Below are 16,389 nucleotides of genomic sequence, written 5' to 3'. Positions count from 1 at the left end.
TCTGAGAGTGAGTTTATGAATGTGATATGTAGATAAATAAAATAAATTAATTTAAGTAGAATAAACGTGAGTCCCATAAGGAAAAGTTCCACTATAGAGTGTTCTTTTTTAGGATGTGTCACTGTTTAATAATAATAATAATAATAATAATAATATAATAATAATAATAATAATAATAATAATAATAATAATAATAATAATAATAATAATAATAATAATAATAATAATAAAGTTGGAAGGGACCTTGGAGGTCATCTAGTCCAACCCCCTGCTCAGGCAGGAAATCCTATACCATTACAGATAAGTGGCTGGCCAGTTTATTACATTTCCCTGCACCCTTACTTTTCTAGTAGCTAATAGCTGATACGTATGCCTCTGAAACTGAGGTATATTCCCATTCTAAACTTTTATTTTTCTAAAAACAAAAAACAACTTTGTAAATTTCCCAAGCTTACCAATTAGCTCTTTTTTCTATATAGGTACACGAGAAGTACACTAGTAGAATTTAGATTCTTATTGGTGTACGGAAATGAATAAGATTCTATCCACCTCATTTCGTTTATCCCATTTTCCTGAATTTTCATTTGTGTCTCAGAAAATAGAATGCATTTCGGGGTTGTTCCTTCTTCTACCTTCTTCCCATTCTACCTCAAATAGCCCTGTTTGTGTGTGAATGGCACTGGTTTGGATACTTGAGCAACAGCACTTATAACTGGACTATTGTAAACCAAGAGATCCACTATAAGATCTTTCAAGAGTTGTGGTACCCCATTTGAACTCAATGGATTCCTTGCTTGCTTTTCATCTCAAGATGCCCAATTGTAATTCAGATGCAAAATGCAGCCTTTTTGAATCCCATCAATAGATATGAACATTAAAGTTAATAAACAGTTAAATGCTTGGTAAAAGAGATGTATCTTAACAGCAATAACAAATACAACTCCATGGGGAATGCATTACTGGTAGGAGGGCCTCTTCCTGATCTTGCCATTTTCTCAGAAACAGGAGTGTGAATCAAGGAAACTCTTTCAATGTCCTTTAATTGAGTTCAGATGCTTTAACTTTTCTTTCCTGTTTTAAAACAGAATGTCCAGTTTTGTAGAATCTCCTGAAATAGTGAAAAAGCTCTCTTGGGTGGAAAATTTTTGGCCTGATGATGCTCTGCTGGCAAAACCCAAAGTGACCAAATACTGTCTGATTTGTGTGAAGGACAGCTACACAGATTTTCATATTGACTCTGGTGGAGCCTCCGCCTGGTATCATATCTTAAAAGTAAGATGCTTTATTCAGTTAATCATGAGCCATTGCAAGGAACAGTGTAGCCAATTCACGCTAAATTTTGGAGTTTGCAATTCTTGAGGGTAGAAATAAGAAAAATTAAGACTCAGCTTACGTTGACATGCAGTGCTGGCAGTGGTCTTGCTGATAGGATCATCAAAAAAATTATTCAGTATAAAGAGGGCAGCATCATTTAAATATCTAAAATGTGGGTAATTCCAATGTGCAGTTACATGTTTTTGTGATGGGTCAAAAATACATTTGAATAAAATAGCAATAGCACTTAGACTTATATACTGCTCCATAGTGGTTTACATAGCACCCTTCATGTGGTTTACAAATATTAACATATTGCTCCCCAACAATCTGGGTCCTCATTTTACTGACTTTGAAAGAATGGAAGGCTGAGTCAACTTCGATCATGCCAGGATTGAACTCCAGACTGTGGGCAGAGAGGTTGAATAATAAAAAAAACTACTTTCTTGGAATTTGATTGTGCTATTCTTTAGTCTGTTTTCTGGAACAATTCTGAAAATTCTGTCCTGTTTTCTATATAATAACCCTTCAAATACTTGGCAACAGCTATCATGTCTTTATACACTTTCTTTCTCCAGGATAAACATATAGCCAATGTCCTAGCTATTCCTCCTAAAATTTTCCTTCCAATCCCTTAGTTGCTTTCTTCTGGACATACTGTATTTTATCAGTGTCCTTCCTAAAATACAGTGCCTAGAAGTGGATGTAATATTCTAATTGTTCTGACAAATGCAGAATAGAAAGAAACAATCACTACATATATCTGACATAGATGCCTACTTTATGCTGGGTAAAAAGCATAGCCATAGAAGAAGCTTAAGCTATTATTTATTGCCAGTGCTTTTTTTGTAAGGTGCCGGAACTCCGTTCTGAGCGTTCTATGAGAAAAAAAGCCCTGTTTATTGCTGATAAACTAGAATTGATATATATCAGGGGAAATGTGATAAGAATGTGCTTTCTATTCTTGCAATCTGTTGCTGAAAAAAGGAGGGAAGGGGATATTGCAGAAAGAACAACTTTTGGGGACTCCAGATCACTCTAATCTTTGCTTTTCTACTACAGAGAAATGGGTTAAGAGAAAAAAAGATTCTAGGGCTTGGGTTCAAGAGATCAAAAAGCTTACCATTCAGGATTCCATTCTTCAAATACTGCAGGCCAGGGAAGGTTTGAAGATAAAAAACTAAATCTGAATTGATCTAAAACAATTTTTATGTTTCAGGGAGAAAAAATATTTTATCTCATCAAACCAACCTCTGCAAATATCTCCCTTTATGAGCGTTGGCAGTCAGCAGCAAATCACAGTGAGATGTTTTTTGCTGATCAAGTGGATAAATGTTACAAATGTACAGTTAAACAAGGACAAACACTCTTCATTCCATCAGGTAAGCAGGTGGTTGCAATTTAAAATTAAGAGTGAGAGTCTTGCTTTCAACATGTTTGTTGGTTTGAATTCTGGAAGTACAAATCGGAAATGATGAGGGGTAATATAGAGTTATAAGATTTACAGTTAATTTCCCTAGAATATGAATCTATACAATACTCAATTATTTATCTGTGGAGAAACTACATTCCAAGCAAGAAATAAGTAGCACTGTCATGTTAACTTTTAGTAAACCAGATTTAGACTTTTCAAAGGGTGAATCTCAATTAGAAATAGGTGTCCTCTGGCCTTCCAGACATTATTGAACTACATTTCCCAGAATCCCTCACAATTGGCCATATTTGTTCAGCTGATAAGTATTTTAGTTCAGCAATACTGGAAGGGGTGCAGATTCTTGGACTAGAAGTTACAAGAGTCAGAACTTCATATTTGCAACACTAGGCACAATCATGCTATTTTATCCTCCTTCCCACCCATCCCCTCTCTGCTGAAATAATTTCATATATCATGGAAACTTTGAAGATGAAGCACTAGATCTTTCTTCCCTAGGAAGCTTTGAAATTAGCCTACTTTGACTGTCTGAAAGGTCGAAGTATTCCTTATATAGCAAACATAAACCAGTTTCTAAAATCCTCCTGAGCTGAAAGGAGTTCCCAGTGAATTGAAAATATGAACAATGTGGTGATTATATTCAGTGTTTAACAGAAATCTTGTATGCTTCCTTGTTTTTTTTAAAGGATGGATTTATGCAACTTTAACACCTGTTGATTGCCTGGCCTTTGCAGGACATTTTCTACATAGTTTAAGTGTTGAGATGCAGATGAGGTAAGACAATTGTGGATAATTAACTATATTCCTTTAAAAAAAAGATGAGAATTGGTTACAGCTTTAGGTGCATGCCTAAACAAGTACTGTATATTGAAGTAGTTTCCCAACTTGTTCTTCCAATCTGCTGTCATATCGCACTTAACAATTTTCTTAAGCAAAGTTGAAAGGTGTGTAGCATTTTCCCGTATTTTCATTTCATGTGTTACAGCAGGTTTATTAGAACAATTTTATTTTTTAAAAAGAAGCATTATAATTTGGAACATTGTTCAATTACTGTAACTGTCCTCATATAACATTATGAAACTGTTCACTTCCACTGTTCTCTGAATATTTTCCTGTATTTGTTCACAATTAATATTCAAGTCTTCTGAATAAGCATGAGTAAATTTTGTGTTGGGTTTCAGGAGAATAAATGTTTTAGCTAAATTACACTTACTAAATGAGTATGATATATTAAATAACATTTAATTTTGAGGAATTATGTATAGGATTATAGTGCCTCCTGTGTTATAAGTCCAACACTGTATGTGTTGTACAATTTTGCTGTACTTTTGTTTGGAGCCTATTATTCCTTTGGTGATGATTACTGAGTTATATAAATGCTAGCTGTTCACTTAAAATCAGCAAAGATCATGTAAGACACTCTTTGTTTTGAATTTGTGTATTTCTGTAGTAACTGACAATTCCAGATAAGTGCCTGGAAATTAAAACCATACCAGATGTATTCTGGGTAATGATGGTAGAAATATTTTTTTTTTGGGGGGGGAGGAAGACTTTTGTGATCTTTGCAATTGAAACATTTTTTACTGTGTTTCCTAGAGCATATGAAGTTGAAAGACGATTAAAAATTGTCAGCTTAACCCAGTTTCCCAATTTTGAAACAGCATGTTGGTACACAGGAAGACATCTGCTGGAATCATTTAAAGGTAAATAAAAGTGATTTTCCTGCTCCTGTTCTATAACATGGTGTTACTTTCCATTAATATTTAAACTGGTAACCATACCTGGCCATTTGTTGTAATAATCTGCATGCTTTTGGGGAGAGGGGAAACAAACGTCACCAATGAAGTACTAGGATTCAATCCTAATTAGGTATTTATTTATGTGTTCATATCTCAATTTCCTCTAAGATCTAAGTGACATATATAGAGGTGTTCCAAATTTTTATTTCCTTTTAGCAACAATGTGAAGTAGGTTGAGATTGATTCACATATCCCTGTTGATCTTTGTGGTTGAATAGAAATTTCAACCTATATCCCCTTGCTTGAAACCCAACCTTTGAATTGCAGTTCTACAATACACTAGCTCTAAACTGACCTCAATGTTAATAAGTGCCCTTGATCCTGAAGGTGATTTGAGTATAATACGAGCCTGTTTGAAGAAAGGACTGGAATGGTAGCAATCTAGAAGCAAAGATTAACAGGTGAATCCTCTGTATATTTGCCTAACTTCCTTTTAATATTATCACTGTATTTCGTGGTAACAAATTCCATAATTTCACCACCATTGTATCATGACTGGAAAATTAGTGTTGTGGGTCGGGGGGACGCTCACAGTTTGTGTTTCTGTCATTGGAATGATGATTACATAATGACAGTACCATTTTTTCCACACATTTTTTTTTCTTTTAGGGCTTTCTTAAGGGCTGTAATGACATCCATCTTGGAGGCAAACTTCCCCCATTTCTGTCCATCAATCCTCTTTCCCAAATACTTCAAAATTGTGTCTCCAATATTTGGAGACACACTGGGTGCCTTTCACCAAGCTTGTTTGAAGGAACCTAAGACGTGCAAGTGATTAGCCTTGTGGAGGTTTCCAAATCACATTCACGCTTTTATTTTGGAAGAAAATATTGTGTTACCCAAAGTAACATTTTGTTGTCCTATTTTGCCAGTGAACCCGGTAGCTACAAATGGAGTACTGGACTAGCTTGGAGGATACTTGGTGGCCACTCCTGTACTAAACAAATTGTTACTTGGTCTCAAACCAAAGTTTTGGTTTATATTCTTCTGAAGATAACTTTTTAACATCCACTTTCCAAAGCTTCCTAACTTCCCCTAAATTCATCCTGTTTGTTCTTTGTTCTTGTATACTTGGAATTATTGTTTACTTTGGTGACATGCTTTTCATCTTCTTATGATTTTTTTAAAGCACAATATTGAAAGTCTTCATCATTTCTTAACTGTTGTATCAATATAAATGGCCAATTTGGATATTGGTTGCATTTGCCCAAAATGCTAACCATTGCCTTTGTAGGCAAAGAGTATAGCAAAAGCTGAATTTGGGTTGGTATGGCAATTATTGTCTAACTAGTCTGTTGATACACTTTTGAGATGCTTGCATATGAACATATAATAATGAATCAATAGATGAAGACTCACAGATTGGAAATGAATGTTTTGCTTAAATGCTTTACTTTTAAAAATATGAAAGTAAGCATTAAGCATGAGAAGCCAACTTGAGTAATGAATTTCTCAAAATCCACAACTTCCCAGTAGGGAAACACAGTGAGTTGGGAAGGGGAAACTGAAGTGGAATCTCATATTGATAAAGTAGATGGAAGATGTTTGCATGAATCAGATGTTGCTCATGCAAATTTCATTTGCCCAATTTTTAGCCAAGGACTTAGAGAAGGGCGACAAGGAATAGAGAACATGGGAATGGTCTCTCCACTAAGGCAGTGTTGGCTTCAGTTTTGTGTCTTTGAAATACCAGCATCTCCATTTGGGTCAGCACAGAATTTAACAGTTAGAATATTATCACTGAATCTAGCACTTGTAGTCAAATCAGAAATTAGCTAAGCAAAATAGAAATGGGAAGTGCAGGAAATTCAAGCTCAGATTCAAAAATAATCTTCAAGCTTTGGAACTACTGATTTATGATCATAGAAGTTCAATTCACAAGTTTATTGACAGCCAACTTAATCTCTTACATGTATGATTTTAAAAAAACTACATCAATAGACAATTGGTCACATTCATTGAATGGAATTCTATTTTTCCCCTCTCTGTTAAGGATTGCACAAAGCTGGAAAGCAGCCTCCTTCCCATTTAGTCCAGGGAGCAAAAATCCTAAATGGTGCTTTCAGGTCTTGGACTAAAAAGCAGGTAGGGATCTTTCTGCTGTATAAGTTTGCATGGGAATTCAGAAAAAGAAGAAGCGAACAACTTTCTAGGTAAAACAGAATTTTCTCTCTGTAAGAGCAGAACAGTTTTACATCCAGATTTGCGCCGTCACTGAGATGTACTTGTGTCATAGCGCTGAAACAAACGGTTGGAAAATTCTAAGAGGGGTCCTGGCAGAAAGAAACTCAGGAAAGTGGGAGATCACATAAAGGATTTGGGTTGGGAAGGAAACAGATATAAAAAAGACACTTTCTTTCTATAAGTGGGTCTGGACCCTTTCCATATGTAGGATCTTGCTGTGGATGAATAACTGTCTCTTCATAATTCCAAACTGCTAATTTTATCTCATTTGAATGCTCCATAAAGTTAATACTGCATCATTTTAAATAGCATAACCTTATAAGATTTCTTGACATTTTTTTTAACCTTTTGTATTCAACCCAAGGCTTTAGTGGACCATGAAGATGAACTCCCAGAACATTTTAAGCCAGCACAACTGATTAAGGACCTTGCCAAAGAAATAAGATTAAGTGAGGTAAGAATCCTTTATTGAATAAGATACCTTGTGCATTTTCTCATAAAATACCAGAAAAAGTTATTCTCATGTCTGTATGGTCAGTCAAACTCCTTCTCCTTTAATTACAAGTAAAAAGGTAACGGTAAAGGTTTCCCCACACATGCGTGCTAGTCGTTTCCAACTCTAGGGGCCGGTGCTCATCTCCGTTTCAAAGCCGAAGAGCCAGCGCTTGTCCGAGGACGTCTCGGTGGTCATGTGGCCGGCATGACTAGATGCCAAAGGCGCACGGAACGCTGTTACCTTCCCACCGTAGTGGTCCCTATTTTTCTACTTGCATTTTTATATGCTTTTGAACTGCTAGGTTGGCAGAAGCTGGGACAAGTAACAGGCGCTCACTCTGTTACGCGGCACTCGGGATTCAACCTGCCAAACTGCCGACCTTCTGATTGACAAGCTCAGCGTCCTAACCCACTGAGCCACTGCATCCCTTTTTAATTACAAGAGCTATGGCTTATAGTTTAATGTGGGAAAAAAAGAGTATTCATTTTGGGCCACATATCGGTGATTTGTATATTTCATTACAGTTTGCTTTATCTCATACACCTATACAAGTAGTTCTTGACTTATGACCAATCACTTAGAGGCAGTTCATAGTTATAGTGGACCCTCTAAAAACTGCTTAGAACCAGCCTCAAAGTTATGGTTGCTGCAGCATCCCACAATCGTTCATCCTTTTGAGCAGGCTCCATAACAGTCATGAGTGAAGGACTAACTATATAGACAGATACCTGTCTTCTTTTATCTGCACATAAAAGTAACACATAAAACTATTTTCCATGCTGAGTTTGGCAACTTGACAGGGCAACTTGACAGGGCAACAAATGATGAAATAGGAAAGGTTTGCCAACAGATACAGGAACTCCAGGTTGAAGAGATGCTTTGTCATCTTTGATAGTGCAGCCCTCCATGAAGTTCTCAGATGCTTTACTATAAAGGATAGTAGCCACAATCACAATTAAATCATCTCATTTATATTGGTCTTCTACCGATCATTGAAAGCAAAATAAAATTCTCTTTTTAAAAAAATATATTTATTTAGTGTTTTAGCATAGAAAATAAAATGCGAAACAATAAAACAAACAAATCTCTTTCAAATTAATTTGAATTGCACTCCTTTAAAACAGATTAGTGTTTTAAATAAGAGACTGCCTTCATTTCTCTTTTATTTCTATTCTAATAAAAAAGTAAAATGGAAGAAACTAGGATTTTTATAAAACAAATGAATAATAGAAAAGTCAACTTAACAACTGTCTATATTTAAAATAGTTAGGGACGCAGTGGCTTAGTGGGTTAGGACGCTGAGCTTGTCGATCAGAAGGTCGGCAGTTTGGCGGGTCGAATCCCGAGTGCTGCGTAACAGAGTGAGCGCCTTTACTCGTCCCAGCTTCTGCCAACCTAGCAGTTCAAAAGCACGTAAAAATGCAAGTAGAAAAATAGGGACCACTACGGTGGGAAGGTGATAACAGCGTTCCGTGCGCCTTTGGCGTCTAGTCATGCCGGCCACATGACCACGGAGACATCCTCGGACAAGCGCTGGCTCTTCGGCTTTGAAACGGAGATGAGCACCGGCCCCTACAGTTGGAAACGACTAGCACGCATGTGCGGGGGAACCTTTACCTTTACCTTTATATTTAAAATGATAATATTTTGCTGTTATCAAATATTGGTGCTAATGTTTTCTTAATGAAAACAACATTTTTTATAGTGTAAGGCTGTCTAGACACTTCTACACCATGTTTAAGTGAGACTTTTACCATCTATTTATTGAGTGGCTCTTTTTCTATAGAGTCCATTGAAACTATACAACACATATGAAGAAATAATGCCACATTAATGCTCAGAGCCAAAGGATGTAACATTTCATTTGCTGTATAAGGGACATTTTTCTGAAAAACATACCAAAATGGCATTGCTTTATTGCAATATTACATGTAACAAAATAAGAAGAGCACCCGGAGGCTTCAACTGGTGCAAAGTGCAGCCGCACGGGTGCTCATGGGAGTATCTCAGTACTCCCATGTTACACCACTCCTGCGCGAGCTGCATTGGCTTCCGGTTGCCCTCCGGGTGCGATTCAAGGTGCTGGTAATAACCTTTAAAGCCCTGCATGGCTTAGGCTCAGGGTACTTGCGAGATCACCTGCTGCCATTGTCAACATCCCATCGCCCGGTTCGCTCCCACAGAGTCGGCCTCCTCAGGGTACCATCGGCCAGACAATGCCGGCTGGCGACCCCCAGGGGGAGAGCCTTCTCTGTGGGCACGCCGACCCTCTGGAACGAATTACCCCCGGAGCTGCGGCTGACCCCTGACCTTCAGTCCTTCCGCCGTGACCTGAAGACTTGGTTGTTCCAAAAAGCAGGCCTGGACTGACTACGGTTTTTTAATTAGGTTTTATCGGGTTTTTAAATTGTCACATAATTATTGTATTTATTGTTTAATTCTTTTTTAAAAAAAATTCATCCTATGTTTTTTTTATTGTTGTGAGCCACCCTGAGTCCTCAGGGAGAAGGGCGGCATATAAATTTAAACAAACAAACAAACAAACAAACAAACAAATAAAAACACTTTGCAAATTACAGTGGTATAAATGATGTTCCATGAACCACACCATTTGGGTTCAATATTCTCAGTCCCATCATGAAATTTAAGAATAAACTATAGGAGAGTAACCATAGAAAGGCTTATATCCTCAGTTTTCTATAGTTGTCATAGGTGGCACAAGATAAGATAAAATCATGAAGCAACTCTAGTCTGCTCTCTGAGTACTGTCAGTCTTCAGTAGAATCCTCTTTAGGAATTTCTGGGGAAATTCTGAAAATAATGTTGAAGATCAGCTATTTTGTAGCGGCAAAAATATGAAAGTTATATCTGACAATATGCTTATGTTCTTTTTTCCTGAAGAATGCTTTGAAAGTCAACAAACCTGAAGTGGGCGTTAACGTGAATGTTGAGGAAATCACCCCTGCGGAGAAAGAAGAGATACCGTCACCTCCACCACAAACGCCTCCACCACCTCCGCCGCCACCATCGCCGCCTCCACAACCACCACCACCTCCTCCTCCTCCTACTCCACCACCCACCGCTGAAAAAGTCCCTAAGAAAAAGACTCCCAAAGCAATAAAAGCACTGAAACCCACCAAACTATCAAAACCTCCCAAGCCCCCTAAGCCTCCCAAGCCCCCTAAACCCCCGAAGCCCCCCAAAACTCCAAAAGTAAAGGGGGAAGGGAAGAAAAAAGGCAAAAAAGTTAAAGAACCACCTCAACCAGCCATTCCAAACTTAGACCTTCTTGAGGCCCACACAAAAGAGGCCCTAACTAAGATCGAAACACCAAAGAAGGGAAAGGTGAGCAGAGTTAATCTTCAGTAATAAATTAAATTGGGGCCAGAGACCTCTGGGTAGACGCTCTCCTCTTTATCTCATGGGAATGTGTGAGCTTCCGAATTCTTGATATTCAAGCATAATTTATAAGGAGGAGTTTGATTCTGTGACTCCGGAGGAAGTGGACAGGATTATGGGGAGGCTGAGCTCCACCACATGTTTATTGGACCCGTGCCCTTCCTGGCTGGTCTATGCAGCCCGGGAGAGGACACGCAGCTGGTTCCAGGCAGTTATATCGGCTTCTTTGAGTGAGGGTAGCTTCCCTGCCGTCTTGAAAGAGGCGGTGGTGAGGCCCCTCCTCAAGAAGCCTGCCTTGGACCCAGCTGTATTGAACAACTTTCGTCCGGTCTCCAACCTTCGCTTTCTTGCGAAGGTTGTTGAGAGTGTGGTGGCACATCAGCTCCCTCTGGTCCTGGATGAAGCGGATTATCTAGACCCGTACCAATCGGGTTTCAGGCCCGGGTACAGCATGGAGACGGCATTGGTCATGCTGGTGAATGATCTCTGGAGGGTTCGGGACAGGGGACATTCCTTTGTTCTAGTCCTATTAGACCTCTCAGCGGCTTTCGATACCATCGACCATGGTATCTTGCTGCGGCGTCTCAGGGGATTGGGAGTGGGAGGCACGGTTTTACAGTGGTTCTCCTCCTATCTCCAGGGACGTTCGCAGTCGGTGTTGACAGGAGGGCAGAGGTCGACCGTGAGGTCTCTCGTTTGTGGAGTTCCTCAGGGGTTGGTCCTCTCGCCTCTCCTGTTCAACATCTACATGAAACTGCTGGGTGAGATCATTCGTGGCTTTGGAGTTGAGTATCATCAGTACGCTGATGATACCCAGCTTTTTCTTTCGACCCCAAACCACCCCAGTGATGCCCTCAACGTGATGTCCCGTTGCCTGGAGGCGGTTCGGGTCTGGATGGGGAGGAACAGACTTCAACTCAACCCCGACAAGACTGAGTGGCTTTGCATACCTTCATCCCGGACCAATTTGGATATTCCATCTCTCTCCATGGGGGGTGAACTATTACCCCCCGTAGATAGGGCTCGCAACTTGGGAGTCCTCCTAGATTCACGGCTTACTTTGGAAGATCATATAGTGGCTGTGACTAGGGGGGCTTTCGCCCAGGTTCGCCTGGTGCGCCAGTTGCGGCCCTATCTAGGCCGGGATGACTTATGCACGGTCACTCACGCGCTCGTGACCTCTCGTCTGGACTACTGCAACGCTCTCTACATGGGGCTGCCCTTGAGGACCACCCGGAGGCTACAGCTGGTACAGAATGCAGCCGCGAGAGTTGTGTTGGGAGTCTCCCGATACTCCCACATTACACCTCTGCTCCGTGAGCTGCATTGGTTACCAGTTGTCTTCCGGGTGAGATTCAAGGTACTAGTAATGGTGTTTAAAGCCCTACATGGCAGGAGTCCGGAGTACCTCAGGGAACACCTACTGCCGGCATCAACTTCCCTGCGCCCTGTGCGTTCCCACAGAGAGGGACTCCTCAGGGTGCCACCGATCAGAGAATGTCGATTGGTGGCCCCCAGGGGGAGATCCTTCTCTGTGGGCGCTCCGGAACTATGGAATCAGTTACCGGTGGAGCTCCGGATGGCGCCCGATCTTCGCTCCTTTCGCCGCGATCTGAAAACATTTTTATTCGAACAAGCCGGCCTGGCCTGATGGGGGATTGCTGGGGTTTTTATTGCTGTATTTTTGGGGTTTTTATAAACGTATTGTATTAATTGTTTTTTAATGGGCAACTATTTAATCTTCTTTTAATATTTGTAACTTTGCATTTTATTCTTGCCATGTTCACCGCCCTGAGTCCTTCGGGAGAAGGGCGGTATAGAAATATTAATAAAATAAATAAAAATAAACATAATTTCCAAAATTGATATACCCAGCTCAGTCCATGCCCTTGACTTCCTGCTGCCCTGGTTATTTATGGGTTCCCTTCATGAAATTAGATATGGTAGTTTTCTGTCTGTGCTTTTTACTAGGTTGTTGGTTTGTTTTATGGTATAAATCAGTGGATGGATCACACTAGGGTGGGGTCTAATGTGGGAGGCTGTAGTACTTTTTACTAGTGTCACTGGCAATGTGAAGAATTTGAGCAAATTTTTCACAACTTGTGCAACCCATAGAGATCGCCAGCATGTGGACTAATCAAAAACAGAACTTCATTAGTTCATTAAGGATTTCTAGGACTAAATGAAATAATGAAGTTTTGTTTTTGATTAGTTCACCTGTAGGAGATTGCTTTGGATTGCACAGGTTGTGAGAATTGGTTCATGATATGCCAAATAATAGATTAGATTTTTAGATCAACCCATTTTCCTTATTATCTGCACCTTTTAAAATAAAGAAAAACAATTTTTTTGGTTTGATGAAATTTGATGTATCAACTTTTAGTGTCATATTATTTTTGGACACCTCTTAGCTCCCACTATTTTGAAAATTCATACTAGCCCAATTGACATATGGAAATTAGTAGAAGACATATTTTGTTGTCTTTTCATCTGAAATTATCTCCCAATCTCTTTATTGCTTTTAACTAGGCTGCCAAGAACGCTTTGAACACCCCTAATAAAGAACCCATTGATAAGCAAAATGAAGTGGAAAAGTTTGAGATTCGGGAGCAGAATAAATCCAAAACAGAAGCAAAATGGAAATATAAGGTATAGTCTCTCCTATCTTAGACTTCAATAAACATTTTAGTAAGGACCATACTCAGTGCTTTTTTTGTAAAAGAAAAAGGTGCCGGAACTCACACATGTCATACAACCTGCCTTGCCTAACCTACAAGGTTCCATCCAAAAAAGGTACCGGAACTCCGTTCTGAGCGTTCTATGAGAAAAAAAGCCCTGATCATACTTATGTTTAGTGCTCATTATAAAATGTTGTACCATAAAGAAAGGATACAGATTGGAGAAATGTTCTCTGAAAGTTCTCCTGACATTTTTTGGGGGGTGCTGTTTAGATGGTTTTGCTGCTCCAACGAACTGCTTCTTTAAGAATTTTTTTATTTAACATTTTCAGATATGCAGCTCTTTTTTTTTATTTTGAGTATTCAGAAATGATTATCACAAAACTAATTAAGACTGACAGCAAGATTTCCTACATATCATTAGCACTTTTGACATCATCTTTTCTGAAAAAAACACCAGAAAATTAATTTGTTTTTTTGTTTCTCTGTCCAGTCTCTTTTTGGGGGGGTGGGGGTGGGGGTGTTACAGAAAAAATAGAGGATTTTTTTGCAATACTATTGACTGATCATTTTTTGTCTGTTTGGGATAGGATTTCATTGGCAAAAATGATTGCAAAAAGCATTTTTCCAGATTCAATTCAACCATAGTCAACTATTTAATTGTTGACATATATGCTGCCCATTTGTTAACAAACAATATTTAAAGACAGTTTGCAATTAATATAGCATATGAAACAGTGCGTAAAAAGATAATTGATTAAATCATTAACAATGAAATTAATTAGCCCAAGAAATTATTCAAAGTTAAGAATCATAGAGTATTGTCTGAGAAACAATAATTAATACCAAACAATGCAATATTTGCAAGAATATATCCTTAGCATAGTTCTACTTATGAGAAACTTCTGCTAAGGTGAGAAAAAAGAAGCAATCTTTGCTGATACTCTTTCTCCAAATAATTTTGAAATACCAGTGGTAGTGAAAAGGGGATTTGAATAGGATTCTTCAGTGTGGCAGGAAAAATAAGTGAAAAATGTTTCCTGGCACTTTTCTTTCAGCTATATTGTGCACTGGATTTCATTTTGTAAATTGAAATTCTTCTATCCTCACAAGAGAACTCAGAATTCAACTTACTGTGCAATTAGTATAATCACTTGATAAATGTATAGTCCCATTTGCATCATACTGATGTATTTTAATTGACCCTATAGATGCACACTCATTTCACAATTTAGGAGTTTTCATCAACACAGCATTCAGAGGCACAGAGCTAGCATGCGATTCCACCCTGTCTCTTATTCCCTGTCTCATCATAAATCTCACTGAAGCCTGATTCACATTTTCACATCTATACAAAGTAAGATCTAAGCTATTCTTCAGGATCCAGTTGCATATCCAGTATGTGAAATGTCATGGCCCATTGGATTTGGTTGCTAGAAATTTAAGATAAATCATTTTTTAAAATCAATATCTTGTGTCCAGTGGATACATATCCAGTGGAATAGTAATTGTTTTCTACCACCCCCAATTTTTCCTCTTAGTTTTCTCACATAAAATTGAACTCAAATGTTTTAGTTTGCAGTTAAAACTCCATGGCAGTTTTAAGGCTCCAAGGAACATTATTGCTTTAAGCAGCCAACTATGAGGATCATTTCAGTACCCTTGTTATACCCTTTTTAGGGTTTTCCTGAGCAGCCCTACTACCAATTAAATCATCATACGTATTTTCACTTTGTAACAGATTATATGAGTCAGAACAGTTCTTAAGGGAGGAAAGCTGGGATGTACACTGTGCTATTTACAGTATATTCCATTGATTCTATGAAGCAACAAATAGTCTTGCAGCTGAGATAATAACTGTTGTCTTCTAATTTTCAGAACAGTAAACCTGATTCATTACTGAAAATGGAAGAGGAGCACAAACTGGAAAAGACACCACTATCAGGAAATAAAGACAATAAATTTATGTTTTCTTTCTCCAACAAGAAAATACTGGGGTAGGTGAACTCTGACTAATAAAAGCAGTACTTGGTGTGATTTTTGCAAGCCTTCCACCTTTCATAATTTACTAGATGCATCCTATATTACTCCCAGTTAAACCATAAATATAAGTAGATATGTCCAAAGATATTTGTGCTTGATGTAATAGAACGAAAGGGAAGAAAAAGGAGGATGGATATAAAGTGTTGTTTTTGCTGCTTTTAACTCAGTGAAGAACACTTGTATGAAAACAAGATGATCCAGACTTAAACATAGATGTGTACCACAGTTAGTGTTTTATTTATTTGTTAGATTTTTACCCTGCCTGTATTATTTTATAAGTAACTCAAGGTGGCAAACATACCTAATACTCTTTCCTTCTCCTATTTTCCCCACAATAGCAACCCTATGTGATTGTGCTGAGAGAGAGAGTTATTGGGCCAATGTCACCCAACTGGCTTTCCTACCTAAAGTGGACTAGAACTCACAGTCTCCCGGTTTCTAACCTAATGCCTTAACAACTAGATCAAATTTATTCCATTGAGCTATTTAGATCTAGAACTCCAGAAATGACTTGATCCCATCTAGGTGACTTCAGAAGTAGCCCAGGTTAATTCAGTGATGAGGGAGGGAGGGAGGGAGGGAGGGAAGAAGGAAGGAAGGAAGGAAGGAAGGAAGGAAGGAAGGAAGGAAGGAAGGAAGGAAGGAAGGAAGAAAGGAAGCAAGCAAGCAAGCAAGCAAGCAAGCAAGCAAGCAAGCAAGCAAGCTTTTTTGCCCAAAGTTCTGTGGCACGGGGAAAAAACAAATAAAGATATGAGTCTAATTTCTCTCAATCAGAAACGGAAGGAAGAACTGACTTCCTCAAAAAGCTTTAGGGGTCTGAGGTTTTTTGGGAGGTGCCTGCAATGTGTGACACTGTTCTGATGATATTTGGTGCTATCTTTCATGATGATCATAGGCTGAATTGTTGTTTCAATAATGCAAGGTATATTTAGTGGTATGATTTATTTCTATTATGTTACTTCTATTGTACTTTATTGTTGATTATGAGTTGCTAAAAGTTCTAATGACCAAAGCAGCATAAAAGCATATATAACTAAGGACTAA

General features: G+C 38.6%; 1 protein-coding gene across 1 annotated transcript in view; it reads left to right on the top strand.

Annotated features, from left to right (window-relative positions):
• The window catches only part of PHF2 (PHD finger protein 2), a 145,433-nt gene that overhangs the window by 101,825 nt on the left and 27,219 nt on the right, over positions 1-16,389 (top strand). Inside the window, exons 6-14 of the mRNA XM_081318063.1 lie at positions 1,086-1,272; positions 2,534-2,696; positions 3,433-3,520; positions 4,343-4,449; positions 6,539-6,630; positions 7,094-7,183; positions 10,127-10,570; positions 13,154-13,273; positions 15,181-15,299. Of these exons, the coding sequence (XP_081174189.1) occupies positions 1,086-1,272; positions 2,534-2,696; positions 3,433-3,520; positions 4,343-4,449; positions 6,539-6,630; positions 7,094-7,183; positions 10,127-10,570; positions 13,154-13,273; positions 15,181-15,299 (1,410 nt within the window). The remainder of the gene's footprint in view (positions 1-1,085; positions 1,273-2,533; positions 2,697-3,432; positions 3,521-4,342; positions 4,450-6,538; positions 6,631-7,093; positions 7,184-10,126; positions 10,571-13,153; positions 13,274-15,180; positions 15,300-16,389) is intronic.

Source organism: Vipera berus (genome assembly GCF_964194415.1).
Source record: "Vipera berus genome assembly, chromosome: 2".
Classification (NCBI taxonomy): domain Eukaryota; kingdom Metazoa; phylum Chordata; class Lepidosauria; order Squamata; family Viperidae; genus Vipera; species Vipera berus.
The sequence above is the reverse complement of the archived record's forward strand: the minus strand, read 5'-3'. Positions and strand labels throughout refer to the sequence as shown.